Here is a 21851-nt window from a genome sequence, read left to right as displayed (position 1 = left end):
ATTTTGTCATCATCCAAAAGAAGAAAGTCTCGGTATATGATTCAGCAATTCTTTTCTTCAGCATCTATCTGAAGAACACTGATTTAATTAGATGTATGCCTGCCTATGTTCATTGCCACACTACTTACAATACATATGAAAACAATCCAAGTACCCAAATGACAAATGAGTCGCTAAAGAAGATGTGATGGTATAGAATGGGATACTACTCATCTGTAAGTAAAAATTAAATCTTGCTATTTGACCCATATGAATGGAAAAAAGAGGCATGCTATATGAGAGTCAGAAGGAGAAAGACAAATACTGGATGATCTCACAAGACATAAAGAAACAAAGCAAGGGAACAGGCCAAGTCAAATGAAAACAAACCCTTTGGCCCTGAGTACATAATTGACGTTACCAAAAGGGAATGGGGAAGAGTATGGGAAGGGTGGGAGGAAATGCAGAGGATTGTGGTAGAGGTATATTGGGTGGTGGGTGTGGTAAAATGCATTATTGAAGGACCTGAGTAATAGAACAGGGATTAGAGATTAAGGTACTTGACTTGCGTGCAGTCAAACTTAGTTCAATCCATGGGATCACCTATGAGTCTTGTCAGGAGTGATCCCTAATCACAGAGCCAGGAAAGCCTAAGCACCACCTGATGTGGTCCCCAAACCAAGGAAACAGATAATAAAATAAATTTTGGATAGTTGTGAAATTGTATTCATAAAACATAGAGTCTCATCACTGTATCACTGTCATCCTGTTGTTCATCAATTTACTCAAGCAGGCACCAGTAATGTCTCCATTCGTCCCAGCCCTGAGATTTTAGCAGCCTCTCCTTACTCATCTTTCCCAACATATTGGAAGCTCTTTCAGGGTCAGCGGAATGAGACCTGTTATTGTTACTGTTTTTGCTTCAGGGTCAGGGGAATGAGACCCATTATTGTTACTGTTTTTGACATATCAAATACACCAGGCTAGCTTGCCTCAATGTTATCTCAAAAAAAAAAAAGCTGAAAGAAGTCCTCTAAATCCAATAAGCAATGACTCATCATTAGGTACCAATATTTTAAACAACTTTATTGTGCTTTGAAAACTCTGCCTGCCAGGCATGAGGTTGGTTTGGCAGCTTCAGAAAAACTGAATTGATCAGTTGCTCTCATTCAGAACAGAGATATCTTTCTTTCTTTCTTTCTTTCTTTCTTTCTTTCTTTCTTTCTTTCTTTCTTTCTTTCTTTTTTTCCCAAAGAGTTCTTGTAGGTGAACTTGTTAAAACTCATCTCTGAATAGATACTGTTTTTAACCACCTTAAAGACTGATGAGACTTATTAACCTTGATCTCTAAGGTATTCAAATGGCTTGTGGCAATGCTTATTAAGAAGTCAGTGAAAGGGGCTGGAGCAATAGCACAGTGGGTAGGGCGTTTGCCTTACACGCAGCCAACATGGCCGATCCAGGTTCGATTCCCAGCATCCCATATGGTCCCCCGAGCACTGCCAGGAGTAATTCCTGAGTGCATGAGCCAGGAGTAACCCCTGAGCATTGCCGGGTGTGACCCAAAAAGCAAAAAAAAAGGGCTGGAGCAATAGCACGGCGGGTAGGGCGTTTGCCTTGCATGCAGCCAACATGGCTGACACAGGTTTGATTCCCAGCACCCCATATGGTCCCCTGAGCACCGCCAGGAGCAATTTCTGAGTGCATGAGCCAGGAGTAACCCCTGAGCATTGCCGGGTGTGACCCAAAAAGCAAAAAAAAAAAAAAAAGAAGTCAGTGAAAGGGGCTGGAGCTATAGTACAGTGGGTAAGGCGTGTGCCTTGCAATGTGGCCAACCTGGTTTCGATTCCTGAGTGCAAAGCCAAGAGTAACCCCTGTGAATTGCTGGGTGTGACCCAAAAGAGAAAAAAAAATTTTTAAAAGTCAGTAAAAATTAAGTCGGTACCACATGCCCTGATAAAGATGCTACTTTCTGGAGGCAAATTTTGTTTAAGAACAGTAGGTCATAACTGGGAGGCAAACTGTAGAGGAACAATCATAATTTTTAAAAACCCAAAACAATCCTTGAAGAGGATAAGACATAGTTCTGGTTTCGAACAGTAAATGACGACTTCTTCCAAGAAGATTGGAACTGGAAATTCCAACTGCGGTACTTCCTTTTCTTACACAATGAAAATGTTTCATGAGCGTGGGATAAGTCTTTGAAATATTGTTTCCTCATCCTACAAGTTCAAGGTGCTTAGAACATGAGGCTTCAAGGCCAAAACTCAGCCTGGACCTCACAGATTCAATGCAGTAATAACTCACCATTCCCAGACAGATCTTTCCCAGATAGATGAACAAACAGTCCCAGCAGGAGGGAATAGGAGTGAGACAAGTTGGGGTTGGAGGTGGGGTGGAGTACAGAAACTTATCCCACCAGAAACACCACCTGAACCATAGGTTTGGGCCCCAGTGGTGAGACAAATACTTTAAATTCTACAACTAAGTATTTCAGAGAAATAGCCTATGCCTATTCAACTATTTAATATACTTTTCCTTGCCAGGGGAGAGAGAGATAAGAATTAGCACCTTTGTTTTATCATGTGGGCTTTAATGGTTTACTTTTAATGCTAATTGCTGGTATTTTGTGGCTTGGGACATAAAAATGAGAAGCTTCCCAGAGCCCCTCTATAAAGTTTTCATTTTGTCAGGGGTGATCTGTCGGTACCTTCATCTACAAACTCACTCTAAGTGAATCTTCTCGTATTGCACGTAGGGTGAGCACAATATCAAGCCTGAACAAAGATTTCAGAAAATGTTGTTAGCAGTCAAGAAAAGTTTTGCGCAACTGTAGTACATGGATAAGGTGCTTGCTTCGCACATAGCTGACCTGGGCCTTGGCTTTGATCTCTGGCTCCCCACATGGTCTTCTGAGCCCTGCAGGAATAATCCCTGAACTCAGAGCAGAGTAATAATCTTGAAAATCCCTGGGTATAGCCCAATGTCCTCCCTCCCCTCCTTCTGTCCCCTCCCTCCCCCTAAAAAAAGAAAAAGAAAAAGAAAAACTAAACTGTTGCTATCATTAAGATTCTCGACCCAGGGAGAGTCAGAGATGTGCTTTATATAGGTTTCCTTCACCCCTGCACTGCATGACCCCCCCCCCCATCCCCAGGATATAATCCTGGTAGTACCTCATCATCACAAGACCTAAGCAGCATTCTCAGGCCCAAGCATTCAACTGTCAAACCCAGTTGGCTAGGTATTGATGGGACTGTCCCTGTGACCCATTAAGCACTACTTGAGAACCCTCAGCCCCACTAAAAGCACTATTATGGACCACATTCCAGAACGATGGTGCAATGAGCTCCAGAGCCACTTCTCAAAGAAACAGTTTTAAGACTATTTTTTTGTTGTTTTAATGTGGTTTAGAAGCTTTAAAAAACAAAACAAAACAAAAAAACAGTAGCCATGGAACATTGTTCTTCAAGGGGCCAGGAATATAGCTCAGTAATAAAGCATATGCTGATACGTGTATGAGATTCTGTAATAAAACCCAGGCACCCTACATAAATAAATACATACAAAAGAAACACAGTGTGGTTTCGCGAAAGGATAGGAAATCTAAGACCAGAACCCCTGCCTTCATCCCAGGTGCTGCTTGGAAAGCAGAGGTATTACTCCAAGAGAAATGGGTCATTGTTCTGGCCCCACCCCCATTTCACAGCAGAACCTCAGGAAGTTTTCCCAGAGGAAGAGACAGACAAATTTCTCTTGTTCTGCGTAAGGGAACTGACTCTATTTGGAACAGAATATGGGAAAGTTCAAGCCGAAGGGAATGCTGGCCAATAGTGGAGATTTGGCTGATAAACTCCAGAGGGGCAGCAAACTACTTTATCAGACAGATCAAAATCAATCAGCTGGTTTATCAGTGAGAAAGGAGGGAGGGGTGTCCGGAAACTTTAGCTAAAAGAAGAACCCTCTAAGGGTCAGAAGAAATCGCAAACTTTGGCTTCAAAAACTATCTCTCCACCATATTTCAATTTAACTGGATCTGACTGTGGGGCATTTTACTCTTCAGGGCATTGTTGAAAATAATAAAGTGCTTATTAGCAACTAATGGAGCTTAACAGCTTGAGCTAATATCAACAAAGGCCTACAACTTAACTGAGATCTGGATGGAGATAGTAAGAAAAAGAGCTTTGCTCAAGTTCCTGTCATCCCAGGATGACCAAACCTGCAGGCTCTGAGGAATATTAGAGATTTCATGCTGCAGGGAAGTCAATTTTACTAAAATAATCTAGCTAAGTCACTAAAGATATCAAAAAAGCAAGCTCTAATAATACACTTATAGACTCAAAAAATAATGAGTTCGAGTAGGATCAGTACTCAAAGTTGTTTTATAATAGGCTATCTAAAATATCTAATTTTCAACAAAAACTATTATAAGACAGGAAAAGAAATAGTGAAATATAATGTGACCCATATACAAAAGGAAAATGTGTCGAAGAAATAAGATTGAAAATTTCTTTTCCTTCCTTTCTTTCTTTCTTTCTTTCTTTCTTTCTTTCTTTCTTTCTTTCCTTCCTCCCTCCCTCCCTCCCTCCCTCCCTCCCTCCTTTCTTTCTTTCTTTCTTTCTTGTTTGGATTTTTGGGTCATACTCAGCGATTCTCAAGGATTACTCCTGGCTGTGTACTCAGGAATAACTCCTGGTGGTGCCTGGAGGGTCATATGGGATGCTGGAGATCAAACCCAGGTCAGCTGCGAGCAAAGCAAACGCCCTACCCACTGTACTATTGCTCCAGCGCACCTTCCCTGATTTTTAAACTATATGCATCATAGACAGGTAGCATATGAAGAGCCAAGTCAGTGTACTCGTATGAGTATTCAATGAGTACTGATGGCAGATTCTTCAGGTGTTCTGGTCTGACCTTGTCTGGGCCAGGTGCTATTCGCTTCTTTACTGACGAAATGGCGTGTCAGATTTCAAAAGGGAGAACGTTGGGAACAACATATCCATCCTGCGGAATTTGGTATGTGGGCAGGTGGATGTGGCTATCAAAGAGATCTGAGTAGAAGTCGTGGATAATCTTCTCCATTGCCCTTCTGGAAGATATGATAGATCCATCAGGATGTCGGAGGGCAGTCATCTTGGTCCTGTAGTTGGCGAAGGACAGGCAGGCATTGCCAGTGTTTTTCCCAGCTTCTGCCGCATCTGCCAGCACTGCTGCTCTTCTCTCTTTGAGGTCTTCCTTGATCGCTTCTCTGCACTGCTTTGTGAGCTTGGACGTTCACTTGTGGTTGCCTGAGGCTGGTATTTTGTGGCTTGGGACATAAAAATGAGAAGCTTCCCAGAGCCCCTCTATAAAGTTTTCATTTTGTCAGGGGTGATCTGTCAGTACCTTCATCTATAAACTCACTCTAAGTGAATCTTCTCGTATTGCACTTAGGGTGAGCACAATATCAAGCCTGAACAAAGATTTCAGAAAATGTTGTTAGCAGTCAAGAAAAGTTTTGCGCAACTGTAGTACATGGATAAGGTGCTTGCTTCGCACATAGCTGACCTGGGCTACACTAGCACGCGACAGGGACAGATAGAGACGTTACTGGTGCCCTCTCGAGCAAATCAATGAGTAATGGGATGTCAAGTGATCAAGTGATGCATCGCGTAAGTTTCACTAACTCCAAAGACAATACATAGTGACCCACATCCTGACACTGAAATTCTAAATTGGAAAAATACAAAAACATAAATATCGTGTGTCTTAACCATTTGGATTTCTTCTTTGGGAAAGTTTCTGTTAATTTCATCAGCCATTTTTTGATGTTTTCTTCTTGTAGAGTTCAACCAGTGCTTTGTATATCCTTGATATCAACCCCTTATCAGATGGGTATTGGGTAAATATCCTTTCCCATTCTGTAGATTGTCTTTGTATTCTGGTTACTATATCTTTTGAGGTGCAGAAGCTTCTTAATTTAAAATAATCCCATTTGTTTATCTCTGTTTCCACTTCGTTGGTCAGTGGAGTATCATCTTTGAAGATACCGTTAGCATTAATATTGTGGGGGGTTTTACAGACTTTGTCTTCAATGTAGCTTATGGATTTGGGCCTAATGTTGAGATCTGTAATCCATTTTGATCTGACGTTTGTGCATGGTGTTAGGTCGAGGTCTAAGCCCATTTTTTTTGCATGTGGTTGTCCAGTTATGCCAGCACCATTTGTTGAAGAGGCTTTCTTTGTTCCACTTCACATTTCTTGCTCCCTTATCAAAGATTAGATGTTCATAGATTTGGGGTTGTGTGTACGGATACATCACTAATCATCAGGGAGATGAAGATCAAAACAACAATGAGATATCATCTCACATTACAGAGACTGGCCCACATCCAAAAGAACAAAAGCAACCAGCGTTGGCATGGATGTGGCGAGAAAGGGACCCTCCTTCACTGCTGGTGGGAATGCCGACTGATTCAGCCCTTTTGGAAAACAGTATGGACAGTTCTCAAAAAATTAGAAATTGAACTCCCATTTGATCCAGCAATACCACTCCTGGGAATATATCTCGGAGAGACAAAAAAATACAGTTGAAATGATATCTGCACTTCTATGTTCATTGCTGCAATATTCACAATAGCCAAAATCTGGAAAAAACTCGAGTGCCCAAGAACAGATGACTGGTTAAAGAAAGTTTGGTACATTTACACAATGGAGTACTGTGACGCTGCTAGAAAAGATGAAGTCATGAAATTTCCATACAAGTGGTACTACATGGAAAGTATCACGCTAAGTGAAATGAGTCAGAAAGAGAGGGACAGACATAGGAAGATTGGATTCATCTGGGGAATATAAAGTAACAAAATAGGAGACTAACACCCAAGAATAGCCGAGATAAGTACCAGGAGGTTCATAGTATACTTGGAGACCAGCTGCACATGCTGTGGGGAGAAGCCAGCTCAGATAGAGAGGGGAGCACCAAGTAAACGGTGTTGGGAAGATCCTCCCAGGATGAGAGATGCATACTGAAAGTAGACTATAAACCTAACATGATTGCCACTCAATGCCTCTTTTGCAAACCACAGCACCCAAAAGGAGAGAGAGAACAAAAGGGAATTCCCTGCCACAGGGGTGGGTAGGATGGGGGGGGGGGAGGTTGGGGGGAGAGATGTTGGGAGCATTGGAGGTGGGGAATGGGCACTGGTGGAGGGATGGGTACTCAATCATTGTATAACTGAAACCCAAGCACAAAAATTTGTAAGTCTACAACTGTACCTCATGGTGTTTCACTAATAAAAATTTAAAAAAGAAGAAGAAAACCATAAATCTCATCACATGCAAGAGAGCCCATGGGTGACTTTCTAGTGATTTCTCAACAGAAACAATGGAGACTGGAGGGCAGTGAGATGACGTACTCGAAATACTAGGGTGGGGCAGCAGAATACTGTGAATGAAGAATCTTAATTACTAGGAAGAGACTTAGAAACTTGTAACTTCTCACAAAGAAAATTCCAGACCCAGATGATTTTTCTCTGTTGAATTTTACTAAAATTTAAGATTTAAGTCAAATTCTTCACTAACTCTTTCAAGAAATAAAAATGAATATTTTACAACTCATTCTCTGAGGCCCGTATTACCCTGATACTTAAATCTGATGTCATAATATCTTTCATGAATTTAGGAACAAGAAATTATCAACAATATACTAGGAAACTAAACCTAGCAAAAATATTATACATTGTTAGAAAAAAATGTACAAAGTTTCACAACATTAGATTTGGCAATGATTTCTTAAATCCGATACCAAAGGCATCTTGGATCTAATGGCAAAGGTAATCCTAGACAAAAATAAATTTCATAAAAATTTAAAAGGTTTTGGGGCTGGAGCAATAGCACAGTGGGTAGGGCATTTGCCTTGCATGCGGCCAACCCGGGTTCGATTCCCAGCATCCCATATGGTTCCTTGAGCACCGCCAGGGCTAACTCCTGAGTGCAGAACCAGGAGTAACCCCTGTGCATCGCCAGGTGTGACCCAAAAAGAAAAAGAAAATTTAAAAGTTTTTAAGTTATGTTGGATTATTATTAATTATTTCCAAAAGAAAGAAGTTCTGCAATATGTTACAATCTGGTTAAGCTTTGAGGCACGTAAAATGTTCTAAATATTTTAATTTAATATGCTTAGTAAAATATATCAGTATATCTACACAATGGGATACTATGCAGCCACCAGGAAAATTTAAATTTGCTTACAAATGTATGAACATGTAGTGTATAATGCTGAATTAAATGAGTCAGAGGAAGAGGGAAAAACAGAATGATTGCACTCGTTTGTGATATAAAAAATTGTAATATAAGACTAATACCCAAATACAGTAAAAACAGTAAAATTTAAATTTAAAAGGGTTAGGAGAATTGGTCCATAGTTGAAAGCTTACCACAAGTGTGGAAGGGTGAGGTAGGGGAGGCCAGTTAGGATAAAGAAGGGACAACTATGACAATGACTATTGGAAATGATCACTTTGGACAAAAAGTAAATGCTGAAAGTAGGTATGCGAAAACCTTCCAGTACTGTATGGAAAACCATAATACCCAAAAGGAGAGAAAGAAAGAGAGACAGACAGACAGAGACCGAAACAGAGACAGAGACAGAGAGAGGAGAGGAAAAGGGAGGAGAGAGAGAGAGAGAGAGAGAGAGAGAGAGAGAGAGAGAGAGAGAGAGAGAAGTGACTTCTAAAGAGGCAGGCTGTGTGTTGGGGTGGTGGGAGGGAAACTGTGGATATTGATGGTAGAAAATATACACCGGTGAAAAGACATGTGTTGGAACACTTTATGACTGAAACCCAATCATGAACAACTTTGTGACAGTGTATTATGTAGTGATTCAATCAAATTTAAAAAATGAAAAGAAAAAATAAAAAATACATATCAATTGCAAAAACAACAACAACAAAGCAAGCATGATTCTATTTATGATATATTTAGAGATACCTAGAATAATCAAAATCATAGTGTCAAGAAAAGAATGCTGATTGATAAATATTGGAAAGGAGAAATGTAGATTTATTATTCAATGGATATGGAGTTTCAATTTTACAAAATGAAGACATTTATGGAAATGCATGGTGGTATATAAAAACTGCATACTTAAAGATATTTAAGATGGTTTGTTTCTATTATTTATGTCTATTATTCTTTTAAGTTAAAAAAGTCTGGTTATATTCAAGATAAAGTAGGACTGGGGCTGGCTGGAGCGATAGCACAGTGGGTAGGGTGTTTGCCTTGCACGCAGCCAACCCGGGTTCGATTCCCAGCATCCCATATGGTCCCCCGAGCACCGCCAGGAGTAATTCCTGAGTGCATGAGCCAGGAATAACCCCTGTGCATCACTGGGTGTGACCCAAAAAGCAAAAAAAAAAAAAGATAAAGTAGGACTTACCTCAGAAATGAAAGGTTTTGCTTTTATATCCAAAATCAATGAATATAATCTCCCCATATTAGTAGAATAAAGTTAAAGTTCACATGATCATCTCCATAGATAAAGAAAAATAGGATCTGGAAAAATTAACATCCAATTGTGATAATATAGGCAGCATACTGGGAATAGAATAGAATTTCTTTAACAAATTAAAGAGTAAATGCGCCAGCTAACATCATACTTAGCAGGGGAAGACCAAGTCTTTTCACCAGAAGTAAGATAATGATGACTGTTCTTGCCACTTCTATTCAATATTTTGCTAGAATTTCTAAACAAGGTAATTAGGCAAGAATTAAGAAGGCTCTGGATTGGAAGGGAAGAAAAACTATTTCTCTATGGGAACATGACATGATAATGTACATAAAAATATTCCAAGAAATCTACTAAAAACCTATTATGGTTCATTTCTAAAAGTTAACAAAGGTCTTAAGTTGCAAGGTCAATATATAAATATATCAACATATAACTTATAGATTGTAGTTCTATTCACTATCTATGAACAATCTCCCTCAAAATTTAGAAAATAATCCCATTTATAATAACATTCCCATTTATAATAACATATAACAGTAAGGGATAATAGACTTATAAAGAATTTACTAAAAATGAGTATAAAAATTGAAACTTCAAATGATTGTTGAAAGAAATTAAAGAAAACCTAAGAAATAAAAAAACTTTTCACATCTACGGATCAAAAGACAATAGTTTTAAAGATGGCAGTATTACGTAAATTGATTAACAAATTAAACACAGTTCCTACCACATATCACATGGGTTGTTTAATTTTTGCCATAAATAAAAACATATCTGTATATATGGAAATTCAATAGAAGATGGAAATGCAATAGAAAATGTTTTTAAAAAGAACAAACTTGGAAGACATCTGATAGTTGTGACACTGACATAAGGACATATCTATGGATCAGTAAAATGATACAGAGAGCCTAGAAATAAATTCACATTCATGATCAATTGATTTTTGACTAGGGTACCAAGACAATTCAATAGGGAAAGAAAAGCTTATCCAACAAATGCTTCTGGTAATCTGGATATTCACATGAAGATGAATCCCTGGCCTCATTTTATATACAAACTAACTCTAGAGAAACCAATGATCTAAAAATAAGGGTAAACTACTTAAATTCATCAATATTTAAACTTTCATGTTTCAAAAACTATCACTAAATAAATGAAAAGACAATCTACATAGTAAGAGAAACTTTTGGAAACCTCACTTCTGATGAGACTTGCATGAAGACTATACAGAGACCTGTGATGATTCAATAATAAAATGAGAACCCATTTTTAAAACAGACAGGGAATTTGAGTAGACATTGCTTCAAGAAAGACACACAAAATGCATTTGAAAAATGTGCACCATTATTTAACTATCAGGAAAATGCAAACAAAATCAAAATGAGATACCATTTATAACCCTTAGCATGATTATAATTTTATTGGTTTTTTGGGGGGCGAGGGTTGGACCATTTCTGGTGCTATGCTCAGGGACTACTCCTGGTGATACTCCAGGAACCATATGTGGTGATAAAGATCAAACTGGGCTTGGCCACATGCAAGGCAAGCACCTTTTCCTCTATACTACCTCTGACTCAAGTATGGTTATTGTTTTTAGAAGCTGTAAATAGCAAAGTTTTTCAAATACGTAGAGAAATTGGTATCTTTATATATTGCTATCTGGAACATAAAGTGTTTTCAATTGCTACTGGGAATTCTGACAATTCCTCAAAATGTTAAATTACAGTTCCCATATAACCCGACAAATTTCCTCCTCACTATTCAACAAAAATAAATGAAAACATGTCCACACAAAATAATAACTGAATGGCCATTGAAGCATTAGTAATAATAGTAAAAAGTTAGACAACCCAAATGTCTATCAGTTAATGAGTAGGCGAATCAAATAATGCATACTATGGATATGATCTGGCAATAAAAAGAAATGCACTACTATCTCAAACAAAAGTAATCAATTATTCCTAAAACAAAATGAAAAACTGTTGATTCAATTTGGAAATAAACAGCAGAAGGAAAAGGAGACTGGAAAATTCACTCATGAGAAGATCCATGTGCTCTTCATCAAATTCAAGATGAACCCCTATGTATCTCTGGAGGATACCCCCTCAGTTCTACATGAAGGAAATAAGGGTCACCTTTCATGGTAATAAAAGGCAGAATGGGTCCTGTTGATTCCACACACAAAGTTATCTTTCATTTTAGCTTTCTAACTCATTAGAACAGGATTTGTGGGACCAGGGAGATGACTTCAAGGGCTGGAGTTCAGGTTTTGTATGATGGAGACTGTTCATCCCAGCACTGTATGGCTCCCTGATCATATTCGGGAGTGGTCCCCAAGCACCAGATGTGACCCACAAAAAATTAATAGGGTTTCTGCGTATTAATGTTCACATGTGGTTAAACCTTGAAAGCATGTTGAATGAAAGCAATCATAAAAAATTTCTTCCACTTCTAGGAAATGTCCATAAAAACACATTAATTAAGACAGACTTATAGACTAAAAAGTGTCAGTTGAGTGACTATGTATGGTCACAAAGTTTTTTCTTTTGGGAGAGATGGTTAAAATATTTTTAAATTGTGGCCATATTTTCACAGTTCTGTGGATATACTAAAAAATACTGAGGTGTACACTTTAAAAAAGTGAACTGTATGATGTGCATTTCTCAATAAACTTGTTATATAGAGAGACAACTCATGGGCAAGTAGGTAAATAGAAATGATAGGCTGGATGGATTGAGAGGATGAACAGATGGATGGATAGATAGATGATAGATAGATAGATAGATAGATTGATTGATTGATAGATAGATGAAATATGTATGTAAGTACATAGTAAGTACTATTAGGTTAAGAAATCTAAGAATGCCTAAAAATTGTCTTAGCCCATGAGAGTACAGAGTCCATGGTAATGTAACATTTTATTAATCATGTTGTGCCTAAAATACTATTACTAAAGAGCTTCTCATAAACTAGTCTAGACCTCAGTCAGGATCAAGACAAAAGGTTTAGGGGGCATTTCTCCTTACTTTAAGCCCAAACCTGAATCTTTCCATTTTATTAACCCATGCTAGGTACAAAGCTAAAGTGAGCAATTAAGAGCATTAGGGAGAGTGGAGGAGAATCAAATGGCTGGACTTCATTGCATGAGGGAGAAAGACCATCCTAACATTAAATATCCTTAAAAGGAAACAGAAGGAAGGAGAGAGAAGGAAAAGGACAGACGAGACGCTCACTGTTAACAGGATCCTATACCTACAATTAGGTAGTACCATTTTTTCATACAGAGTAGAAAGGAGGGGATGGTAAAAAGGTCCCTGCTCCTCTGCTGAGTTGTTCTTATCTTATAGGAGGAGTCAAGACCAAAGACACAGATGCAGATAGTGGGAAGAGGAAAGTGTCAAACCCACTTGGGCAGAAGGCCTCAGTAAGCTTGCTTCACTGTGTCTGGCAAATCAAAGCCCCAATCAAGGAAGCAGCTCATTTCATGGTTTCCAAGTAAGTCTTGAAGCTGGAAGGAAATTGCAGAATTATTAAGGTGACTTGTGCTGTATAGTGGGTAATGATTGTAGGCATAAATGAATTAATTGCTTTGTAAATATTACTGGATATTTCGGTTGGGGGAAGCCATCCATTTATATTCCTAAAGCTTCATTTTATTAATACCTGGTGTGGTTATTTTTCCTTCTTCACTTCTGTGTGGACTTGTAGTCAGAGTATACCCAGGTTCTATTCATGGAGAGGAATAAAGCTTGAGACAAATTTCATAAACACCTAGCAGAGACATAACCCAGTGCCTTGCTTTCTGGCACATTGATTTGTGAAAGGGAAATGAACTGCAGGGTTCCTTTGATGAGAATAGTCCTTTTCCACTCTGTTTAGCTCCCAGAAATGCAACGTTCTGACCTTTCAGTGAGATTAAGCAGCCCAAACCCCAAGGGAGGATGTGGGGGTGGCTGGAGAGCCGGTTAATCCTGAGAGCTGAGGGCACTCGTTCTCTGGGCTCATCTCCGGTACTCGGGTTTGGAGTTGAAATTTCTCTTCACCTTTTTGGACTTTTTTCTGGATACATTGAAATACATACACACACACACACACACTCACACACACACATATATATACATATACATATGTAGCACTCTTAGCACTGTCCTTCTGTTGTTCATCGATTTGCTCGAGCAGGCACCAGTAACATCTCCATTGTGAGACTTCTTGTTACTGTTTTTGGCATATCGAATACGCCACGGGGAGCTTGCCAGACTCTGTCATATATACACATATATACACACATTGGAATATTTATATACACATATACATATACGTAATTCTCCACTCTCTTCTTGCCACTCTCTTCTTACCTCTAGAATGTATTACAAGGAGCACTGTCTCAGGCTAAACTCCTGCTTCCAGTTAAGAAATCCAACCACAGCTTGGCATTTTACAGAGAGAAGTGGTATATGTTCTTAGTTCCTTTCTCTTTTTCAAAATTTGGGGACCCACAGAAAAGAAGTAAGAGTGATATAATGACCATCCAGTATCAAATATTTTTATTTTTAAAATTATTTGGGCTGGAGCGATTGCACAACGGGTAGCGTGTTTGCTTTGCAAGCGGCCAACATGACCCACCCGAGTTCAATAACTCCGCCCCTCTCAGAGAGCCCGGCAAGCTACCGAGAGTATATTGCCTGCATGGCAAAGCCTGGCAAGCTACCCGTGCCATATTCGATGTGCCAAACACAGTAACAATTGTCACAATGAAGATGTTACTGGGCCCACTCGAGCAAATCGATGAACAACGGGAGGACAGTGACAGTAACAGTAAAAATTATTTAATTTTAGCCATATATTCTTCTTTTTTTCCTTTCTTACTTGGCTGAAATAATTTAAAGAAAGTTATGGATATTTATGTATATATATATGGAAAGAGACAGCAATAGATAAATAATAGATATAGCATACTTGCATACTTGAATACTTCAACATTTATTTCTAAATATAAGCACATATTTGTTAAGTAACACAGTTTTATCATAACTCTAAAAAAAACATACTTTTTTGATAGCATTTAATACCAGTGACATAAAAAAAATCCCCCTGTTTGGTTCCAAATTAATTTTTTTATTATAAAGACATTAGGAGTTTAAAAAAAAATAGGTGCCATGATTTATAATTGCGTTAATAATAGGTTTCATTAACAATAATAACACAATCCAACACCACACTGGGCCCCTCACCCCATGTCCACTTTTCTCTACTGTTGTGGATACCCTTCAATCCTAGTTCCCACCACCTTTTCCCTGTGGTAAGCCTCCTACTGAAGACCAGTTCTTGGTTTCTGTTGCCATTGGACATTTGTTATACCCCTACATTTTTGTCTTTATATCTCACATATGAAAGAGATCATTCTGTGTCTGTCCCTCTCCTTCTGACAAATTACACTGAGCATGACACCCTCCAGACCCATCCATGTAGCAGCAAATTGCATGATTTTATCTTTTCTTATAATTCAGTAGTATTTCACAATATATATGTCCCACACACAGTTTTTCATTCCAGTCAACTATTCTTAGATACTTGGGTTGTTCCCACGTTTGGATTATCGTACACAGTGCTATAATAAACATAAGAGTGTAAATTATGTCATCTCTAGATAATTTTTTTGAGCTTTTGAAGTAGATGACAAGAAGTAGAATTGGTGTGCCATATGAAAGCTCAATTCCTAGGTTTTTGAGGTCTGTCCATATTGTTCTCCAGAAAAAACTGGGGAAGTTGACAGTCCCACCAGCAATGAATGAGGGTCCCTTTTCCCCTGCATCCATACCAACACAGGTTGCTTTTATTTTTTGTGAGTGTGCCAGTCTTGCTAGTTTGAGATGATATTTTATTGTTGTTTTGATGTGCATTTCCCTGATGATAAGTGCAGTTGAGCATTTTTTTCATATGCCTTTGTCCATCCGTATGTCTTCTTTGAGGAAGTTTTTGTTCATCTTCCCTCTTCCCCCTTATTTTTGGATGGAGTTGGTTGGTTTCTTTTTGTAAAATTCTAACAGTGCTTTATATTTCTTGGATATCACCCTTTTCAAATGAGTAACGTCTCCATTGGAGATTTTGAGTACTGAGAAATATTCTCTCCCAGTCTGTTGGGTATGTTTTTATACTGATCCTGAGGTTTTTTGGGTTTTTTGTTTGTTTGTTTGTCTTTGCAGTGTAGAAAGTTCTATTTACAGTGTAGTTACATTTATTTATCTTTGCTTTCATTTGCTCAGAAAATGGTATTAAAATGTTGAATTATCTCCAATGTTATGGAGAATTCTACCTGTGTTTTTCTTGATATAATTTATGTATTCAGGTCTGATATTGAGGTCTTTAATCTAGTTTGATATCATTCTTTTATATGGTGTTAGGGGTCTGCATTAATTTTTTTGCAGGTGAGCAACCAATTGACTTTTAATTTTAGGTAAAATTTACCGTTTTTCATAAAATGTCATGGCATTAAGTACATTCAAAATATTGTTGCCATTATCACTATTTCCAGAACTTTTTAATTATCCAAAAAAATCTTTATACCTTAATTGAAGAATAATTCCTATTTTCTGTTCCTTCTCTAATGATTTTTTAAAGGTAGATAAATTAAACAAGCTATATATATTTCCTTTTTGTTATCAATCTTATAACCTAAAATGTACTAATCTTCTAATCTAGAATGTTTTCTTCTTTCTACACCCATGAACACTTATATTTTATTCTCATGCATTGATTCTTGATGATTCTGGTCTAATTAATCCACATTTCAGGTTTGTATTATTGCTTTTTCATGGTGCTATTAAACCATCTCTTCTATTCTCTATTTTTCTTTTGGGCTCAAATTTAGATCAAAAGTCTTGATAAGAATTAGTAAAAATTCTGCTATGAAATCTTCATAGGCAAAACTGTACATTTCCTATTGCATTGTATGATTGAAGCTAATATTAATCACTGTTTAGGTGATGGTAGTTTATTAAAACATGTTTTTTTCTTTTGGGGCCATACCCAGCTATGCTCAGGGGTTACTCTTGACTCTGCACTCAGGAATCACTCCTGGCAGTGCTGAGGGACCTTATGGGATGCCAGTGATCAAACCCAGGTCGGCCTTGTGCAAAGCAAACACCCTACCTGCTATACTATCGCTCTGACACAAATATGTTTGTTTTTAAATGAGGCCTTAATGACTTACACTTCTAGAGAAATGGTTATCTCTGTTTTGAATGTTCAGATAAAGGGACTCTGGGTTGTTGCCTGGCATCTAGGATAGGGCCTTTACCCTAGATAGAAGATAAGAGGATCAAGAGTGAGGCTTTATCCTCTTTATGGAGTATATGCAGGTGTTTAAATTTATCTCTGAGGGTGGTCAATCAGACCAGAAATTTCTGGAATGTTAAGACCAGCTCCTACTACCTTTACTCTAGACTCAGGGGCCTAGGGGAAAGAGAACCCTGGCCAGTCATTTGCTGGAATGTAGCCATGACTGGATAGCTCTTTTTCCTAACACTTTTCAAAGACAAATGACCATGGAAATTCAGATACAAATGAACTTTTCATGGCATTTAAAAATAACTGCACCTCTACCTTTAACTCCGCCCCCCAGCCCCAACACACACACATATACACAGTTTACCCCACAAATCACTTCAGTTACTATGTCCATTCCTTAGTTTTGTTTGGGGGGTCAGTTTAGGAGCTGCTCAGGGGCTCTTCCCAGCTGTGTGCTTGGGGGTTCGCTCCTGGTGAAGCTGGGGGAGACCATGCAGTGCTGGGAATTGATCCCACCCAGTTCTCTCTCTGGCACAACACAAATCACTTTAGACTCTAGAAGGAAAAAGTAAGAGCACTTATGAGTACGAAATGAAAAATTTTAAAAAATTCCTTAGATTTTTTAGAGCACTGCTTAAATTTTGATGGAGGAAAAAGTATACATCTGTCTGTTCTATTTTAACTACTACAAACTGATCCATTGAAAATGCAAGTAACTAGGTTTTGACTAACCTTATTTCCGGTGTGGCCCAGAGATAGTACTTCAGTAAGGCTGCTTGCTTGCAGGCAACAAACCAAGTTCAATCCCTCAGCTCTTCCAGGGGTTGACCCATGAGTACAGAGTCAAGAGTAAGCCCTGAGCACAGCTCAGTGTGTCCCCAAAGCAAAATCCAAAAAATATATATTAAAGGTGACTTGAAAACTAAGAATTAGGGTCTCTTAGGAAAATGATTTATTTCCAAATAATAACTTTGTTTCATGGCAATTGTATACTGAAGTTAGTTAAACTCTGTCCAAAGTGACTCTATATTTCAAGATCCCTGGGGGTGGGAGGTGGCAGGGATGATTATTAGTGCTACTTTGATTTTATTACTTTGGTTTACAGTTAACACAGAATTTCCTGCATAGCACCACAGAATTTAATTCTAGGATGCTGGACTAACAATTTTCATTTTACAGCTATCATAATTAATATCCCTTTCATCCACTTATTCTATAACTTCTAGATTTTGGCCTCAAAGCTAACAGTTGAGTAGGGAAGTGGCAAAGTTTCCTTAGAGGAAAAAGAAGTCTCCCAAGCACTGCCAGGAATGACTCCTGAGCACAGAACCAGAAATAATCCTTGAGCACCACTGGGTCTGTCCCTAGCCACTCACCCTCTCACACCCACTCTCTCAAAACCCCAACAAAAATATAAGGAACAATTCATCCCTTTCCTTTTCTCTTCTTATCTTTCTCCTCTTGACATATCCTGATCTTTTGTTCTTTTCTCTTATTTCCTTCTACTTCTGGTCCTGTTCTTTCCCACTTGATTTTTTTTAACCACTTAGTATTATCAACTTGCTGACTTAGCTGACCACCACCACCACCCCCACGCCCACCCAGTTCCCATTTGTCTGTGCCTGAAGGGTTCCCTGCCTCCCCCCAGTCTGTGGCAGTTCACAAAAACTCAATGGAATGAAAGAGTGGAAGAATTCCAAAAAATGTGGTCAATCAGATTCATAAGGATTCTACAAGGATAATAATGGAATGACTTGAATCATGTTCATAACTTTAAAGAAGTCTAGGGGATATTGTGTATTTAATCTCAACAAAGTCCTAAGCAGGTCTCCTATGATAATACAAAGCATCTTTTGTGAAGGATTAGGAAGGCTGGAAGATGGGGGTGATTATGTCACACCAACTGAATGTGAAGACTTTATTTTTATACAAAGAAGTTCTGGTTGGACTTGTCTGTTGTCTGTAAGGCAGAGGGAGTATTTGAAAATAAATTGGATATGATGGTGAAATCTAGCAGAATTTAATTTTTAGCAAAAAAAAAAAGAAGTGGGCAATTTGCTTAACGAACCTATTTACTCATCTGTATGATGGGGTTAATGATTTATATTTTTCAAACAACTGAAATAATTTTACATAATATCTATATAAAACCCTCATTATGCAAGAAGAGTGGGGAATTGGCTCAGTGACAGAGGACGTGCTTGAATGTCTGAACCATCCAGAACCTCTTGGCCATCACACTTATAACCACAGTATAAAAGCATAGTACTGGGCTGGAGAGATTTACCACAGGTAGGGCACTTGTCTGGCACATAGCCAACCTGGGTTCAATCCTTTGTATCCCATATGGTCTCCTGATCCCTGCCAGGAGTAATTTCTGAGCTCAGAGACAGGACTAAGCTCTGCCTGGTGTGGTCCCCAAACAAAACAACCCCTCCCCCAAATAACCCACAATACTTAGTGCCTAATTAATACATAATATGCTTCCTCCATACATACAACTTAATAGATATATATCTTTCAAAGTATATAAAGCCTGGGGTGAAAATGAATCTGTCACTGAGAGAATTGATTGAAAAGTATTCATACATACCCCACGTTCTACATAGACACTCCAAGAACCTTTTTTAAGAACCCTCAAGGCCTGAGGGCTCTAACTAGGGTACACAAAGGAAGCACCGCAACTTCTGTGTTGATGGTGAAATCTCACCTTTTTAAGGGGGACACTCAGTTCCCCAGCCTATCTTGGCAACATTTTTTAAAAAATTTTTATTAGTGAAACACCATGAGGTACAGTTGTAGATTTACAAATTTTTGTGCTTGAGTTTCAGTTATACAATGATCAAACACCCATCCCTCCACTGGTGCCCATTTTCCACCATCCATTTCTCTCCTTGATTCCTGCAAGATATTTCACATTTCTGGTGATGAGCTTCAAGAAGTGATTGTATCTGCTTTTGCTGCCTGTTTACGAAGATTGAAAATTTTAGGTGGGGAGAAAAAAGGAATGGAATGTCTTGGAAAAAGACCAAGTTTGTGGTAGAATGAGAAAGTTAGAGGATTATCATACCTCTTATACTTGTGCCCCTGGTAAAATAGAGCATTAGAATTTATTTCCCAAGGGGGGAAAAAAATACTGTCACCAGTTAGCCACTTGCATCTCAGCAGTGATTTAAGACAAGAGAACAGACATTTCTCTAAATCTCTTGGCTCTGCCTCCTCCTGGGCCCTAATTAGCTCCGAGTTAATTGGGAAGGTAATAGGGGATATAGGGAGATCAACTGTCCGCTGCTCATGAATGGGCTCAGATTTACAACTAACAGTCGGAAGTGATTTAGCATTTTCTAGAGTTTGCGTCTCAGTTTCTTGTTAAACTTCTTATGGTGGAACATCTTCAGACAGACAGCCCATACAACTGGGCTTTTAAATTTAGCATTTCTATTGGGAAGGCCAAATGAATTTGGAATATTCTGCTTCAAGCTGAATTTATCCCTTGTTATTTTAAAGGCTGTAACAAGTTGTTTTTAAAATGTTTTCAATCAACATGTCTTTATTTATTGTCCTTAAGACCCAGAGGCTACTTTAAAAAGGATTTAATTTTCGAAGTCTGGTAAGTAAACAAAAGTTTCCCAATAGCATCTTCAGGCGAGCACCCAAAGACCTCATTCTTGCCACACTGCTTAGCTGCCTCACAATAGTCCATTAGTACTGTGCTCAACCAAACCTTGTATAGTCATTTAAAATGTTAACCTTCCAGCACAAAATTACCCGCCAATTAATTTTTCCTTCTTAATCACCATGTTTAGCAAGAAAAACAAGAGCAAAAGCAAAGCAGGTTTAATATGGGATTATCTGACTAGACCCTAAGCATATCAAATGAAAAGGGTTATGTTGGGGGTTCATATGAGTACTTTTAGAAATATTTATTTACTACTCTCCCAAAAGTATGAAAACGTCCAGAGGGGATTAGTTAGATAAGTGGAGGCTAGACTGACCTTAGCCCTGTGGGGATTTTTCAAAACTTGAAAATTAACTCCAGAACCCATTGTTGTGTGGTTTGTGTTACCTTCTTTTCTATTCATCCTCTGTAAAGATCTATCCTAGGGACAAAATCCAGAGATTCATCCTCGTGTCTCTTCCTACTGGCAATCAGAAGGAAAGTTAGGAAATAGAGTTCTATGAGTCAAGACATGCCCATTGTTAATATAAATGGCTTCAGCATCTCAATGGTGGGGTGCAGCTTAGTGGCAAAATGCCTGCCTAGCCTCTAACAGGCCTAGTGTCCCCCAACCACCTCCACCGCTGAATATAAAAACCAACCCTGCTGTTGTGATCCCTGACCCCAAAAAAGCATGACTTTCTGCACACCATAAACATGTCTGTGACCCGAAGACATTGGGACAGAAATAGATCTTGAGGGTGGGGACATACCCAGCAGTGCTTAGAATCTACTCCCTGCTCAGGGAGCTAAACACTAAACTCCTTCACACAAAGTAGGCTCTAGCCTAGCATTCTCTCCTTCTCTCTCTCTCTCTCTCTCTCTCTCTCTCTCTCTCTCTCTCTCTCCAGCTCCAGCAACACAACAATCAAAACAAGGTGGGAGAGATAGTACAGTGGGTAGGGCATTTGTCTTGCACTTTGACAACTAGGGTTTGATCCCCAGCACCCCATATGGTCCCTCAAGAACCACCAGAAGTGATCCCTGAGCACAGAGCCAGAAGTAAGTAAGCCCTGAGTACCCTCTGGGTGTGCCCTCTTCCGCCCCTCACCCCCCCAAAAAAACCAACAAACAAGCAAACAACAAAAGAAGTTATAGAGAGGTACCATTGTTGGAATGTAGACTGTATAGTGTGATACTATAGTGAAATTATTTTAAAAAATGGTTTGATCCAGTTAAAATGTTATTCGGCCATACTCCAACATGAATTGGTAGAGGTATGAGGTGATAAATATCCTTTACAGTCATTCAGGAACACATGCTTCTCCCAACTTGTGACTCTCTCTCTCCATAGTTTCTCAGAATTCTCTCTATTCAGCCAACAGTTTAAAAAAAGCACAGGAAGGGGCCGGAGCAATAGCACAGCGGGGAGGGTGTTTG

The 21851-nt window shown here is 38.8% G+C and overlaps 1 protein-coding gene across 2 annotated transcripts in view; it reads left to right on the top strand.

Annotated features, from left to right (window-relative positions):
- The window catches only part of MKLN1 (muskelin 1), a 346539-nt gene that overhangs the window by 125093 nt on the left and 199595 nt on the right, over positions 1-21851 (top strand). The window contains exon 4 of one of the 2 annotated variants that reach the window (XM_056123893.1): positions 12814-12961. The exons of the other annotated variant lie outside the window; for it this stretch is intronic. Coding sequence (XP_055979868.1) covers positions 12951-12961 — 11 coding nt within the window. The 5' untranslated portion in view covers positions 12814-12950. The remainder of the gene's footprint in view (positions 1-12813; positions 12962-21851) is intronic. 2 annotated transcript variants of the gene reach the window in all.

Source organism: Sorex fumeus, unplaced genomic scaffold (genome assembly GCF_029834395.1).
Source record: "Sorex fumeus unplaced genomic scaffold, SorFum_2.1 ptg000048l, whole genome shotgun sequence".
In the NCBI taxonomy this organism is placed as follows: domain Eukaryota; kingdom Metazoa; phylum Chordata; class Mammalia; order Eulipotyphla; family Soricidae; genus Sorex; species Sorex fumeus.
Note: the sequence above shows the minus strand (reverse complement) of the source record. Positions and strands in the feature narration are given on the sequence as shown.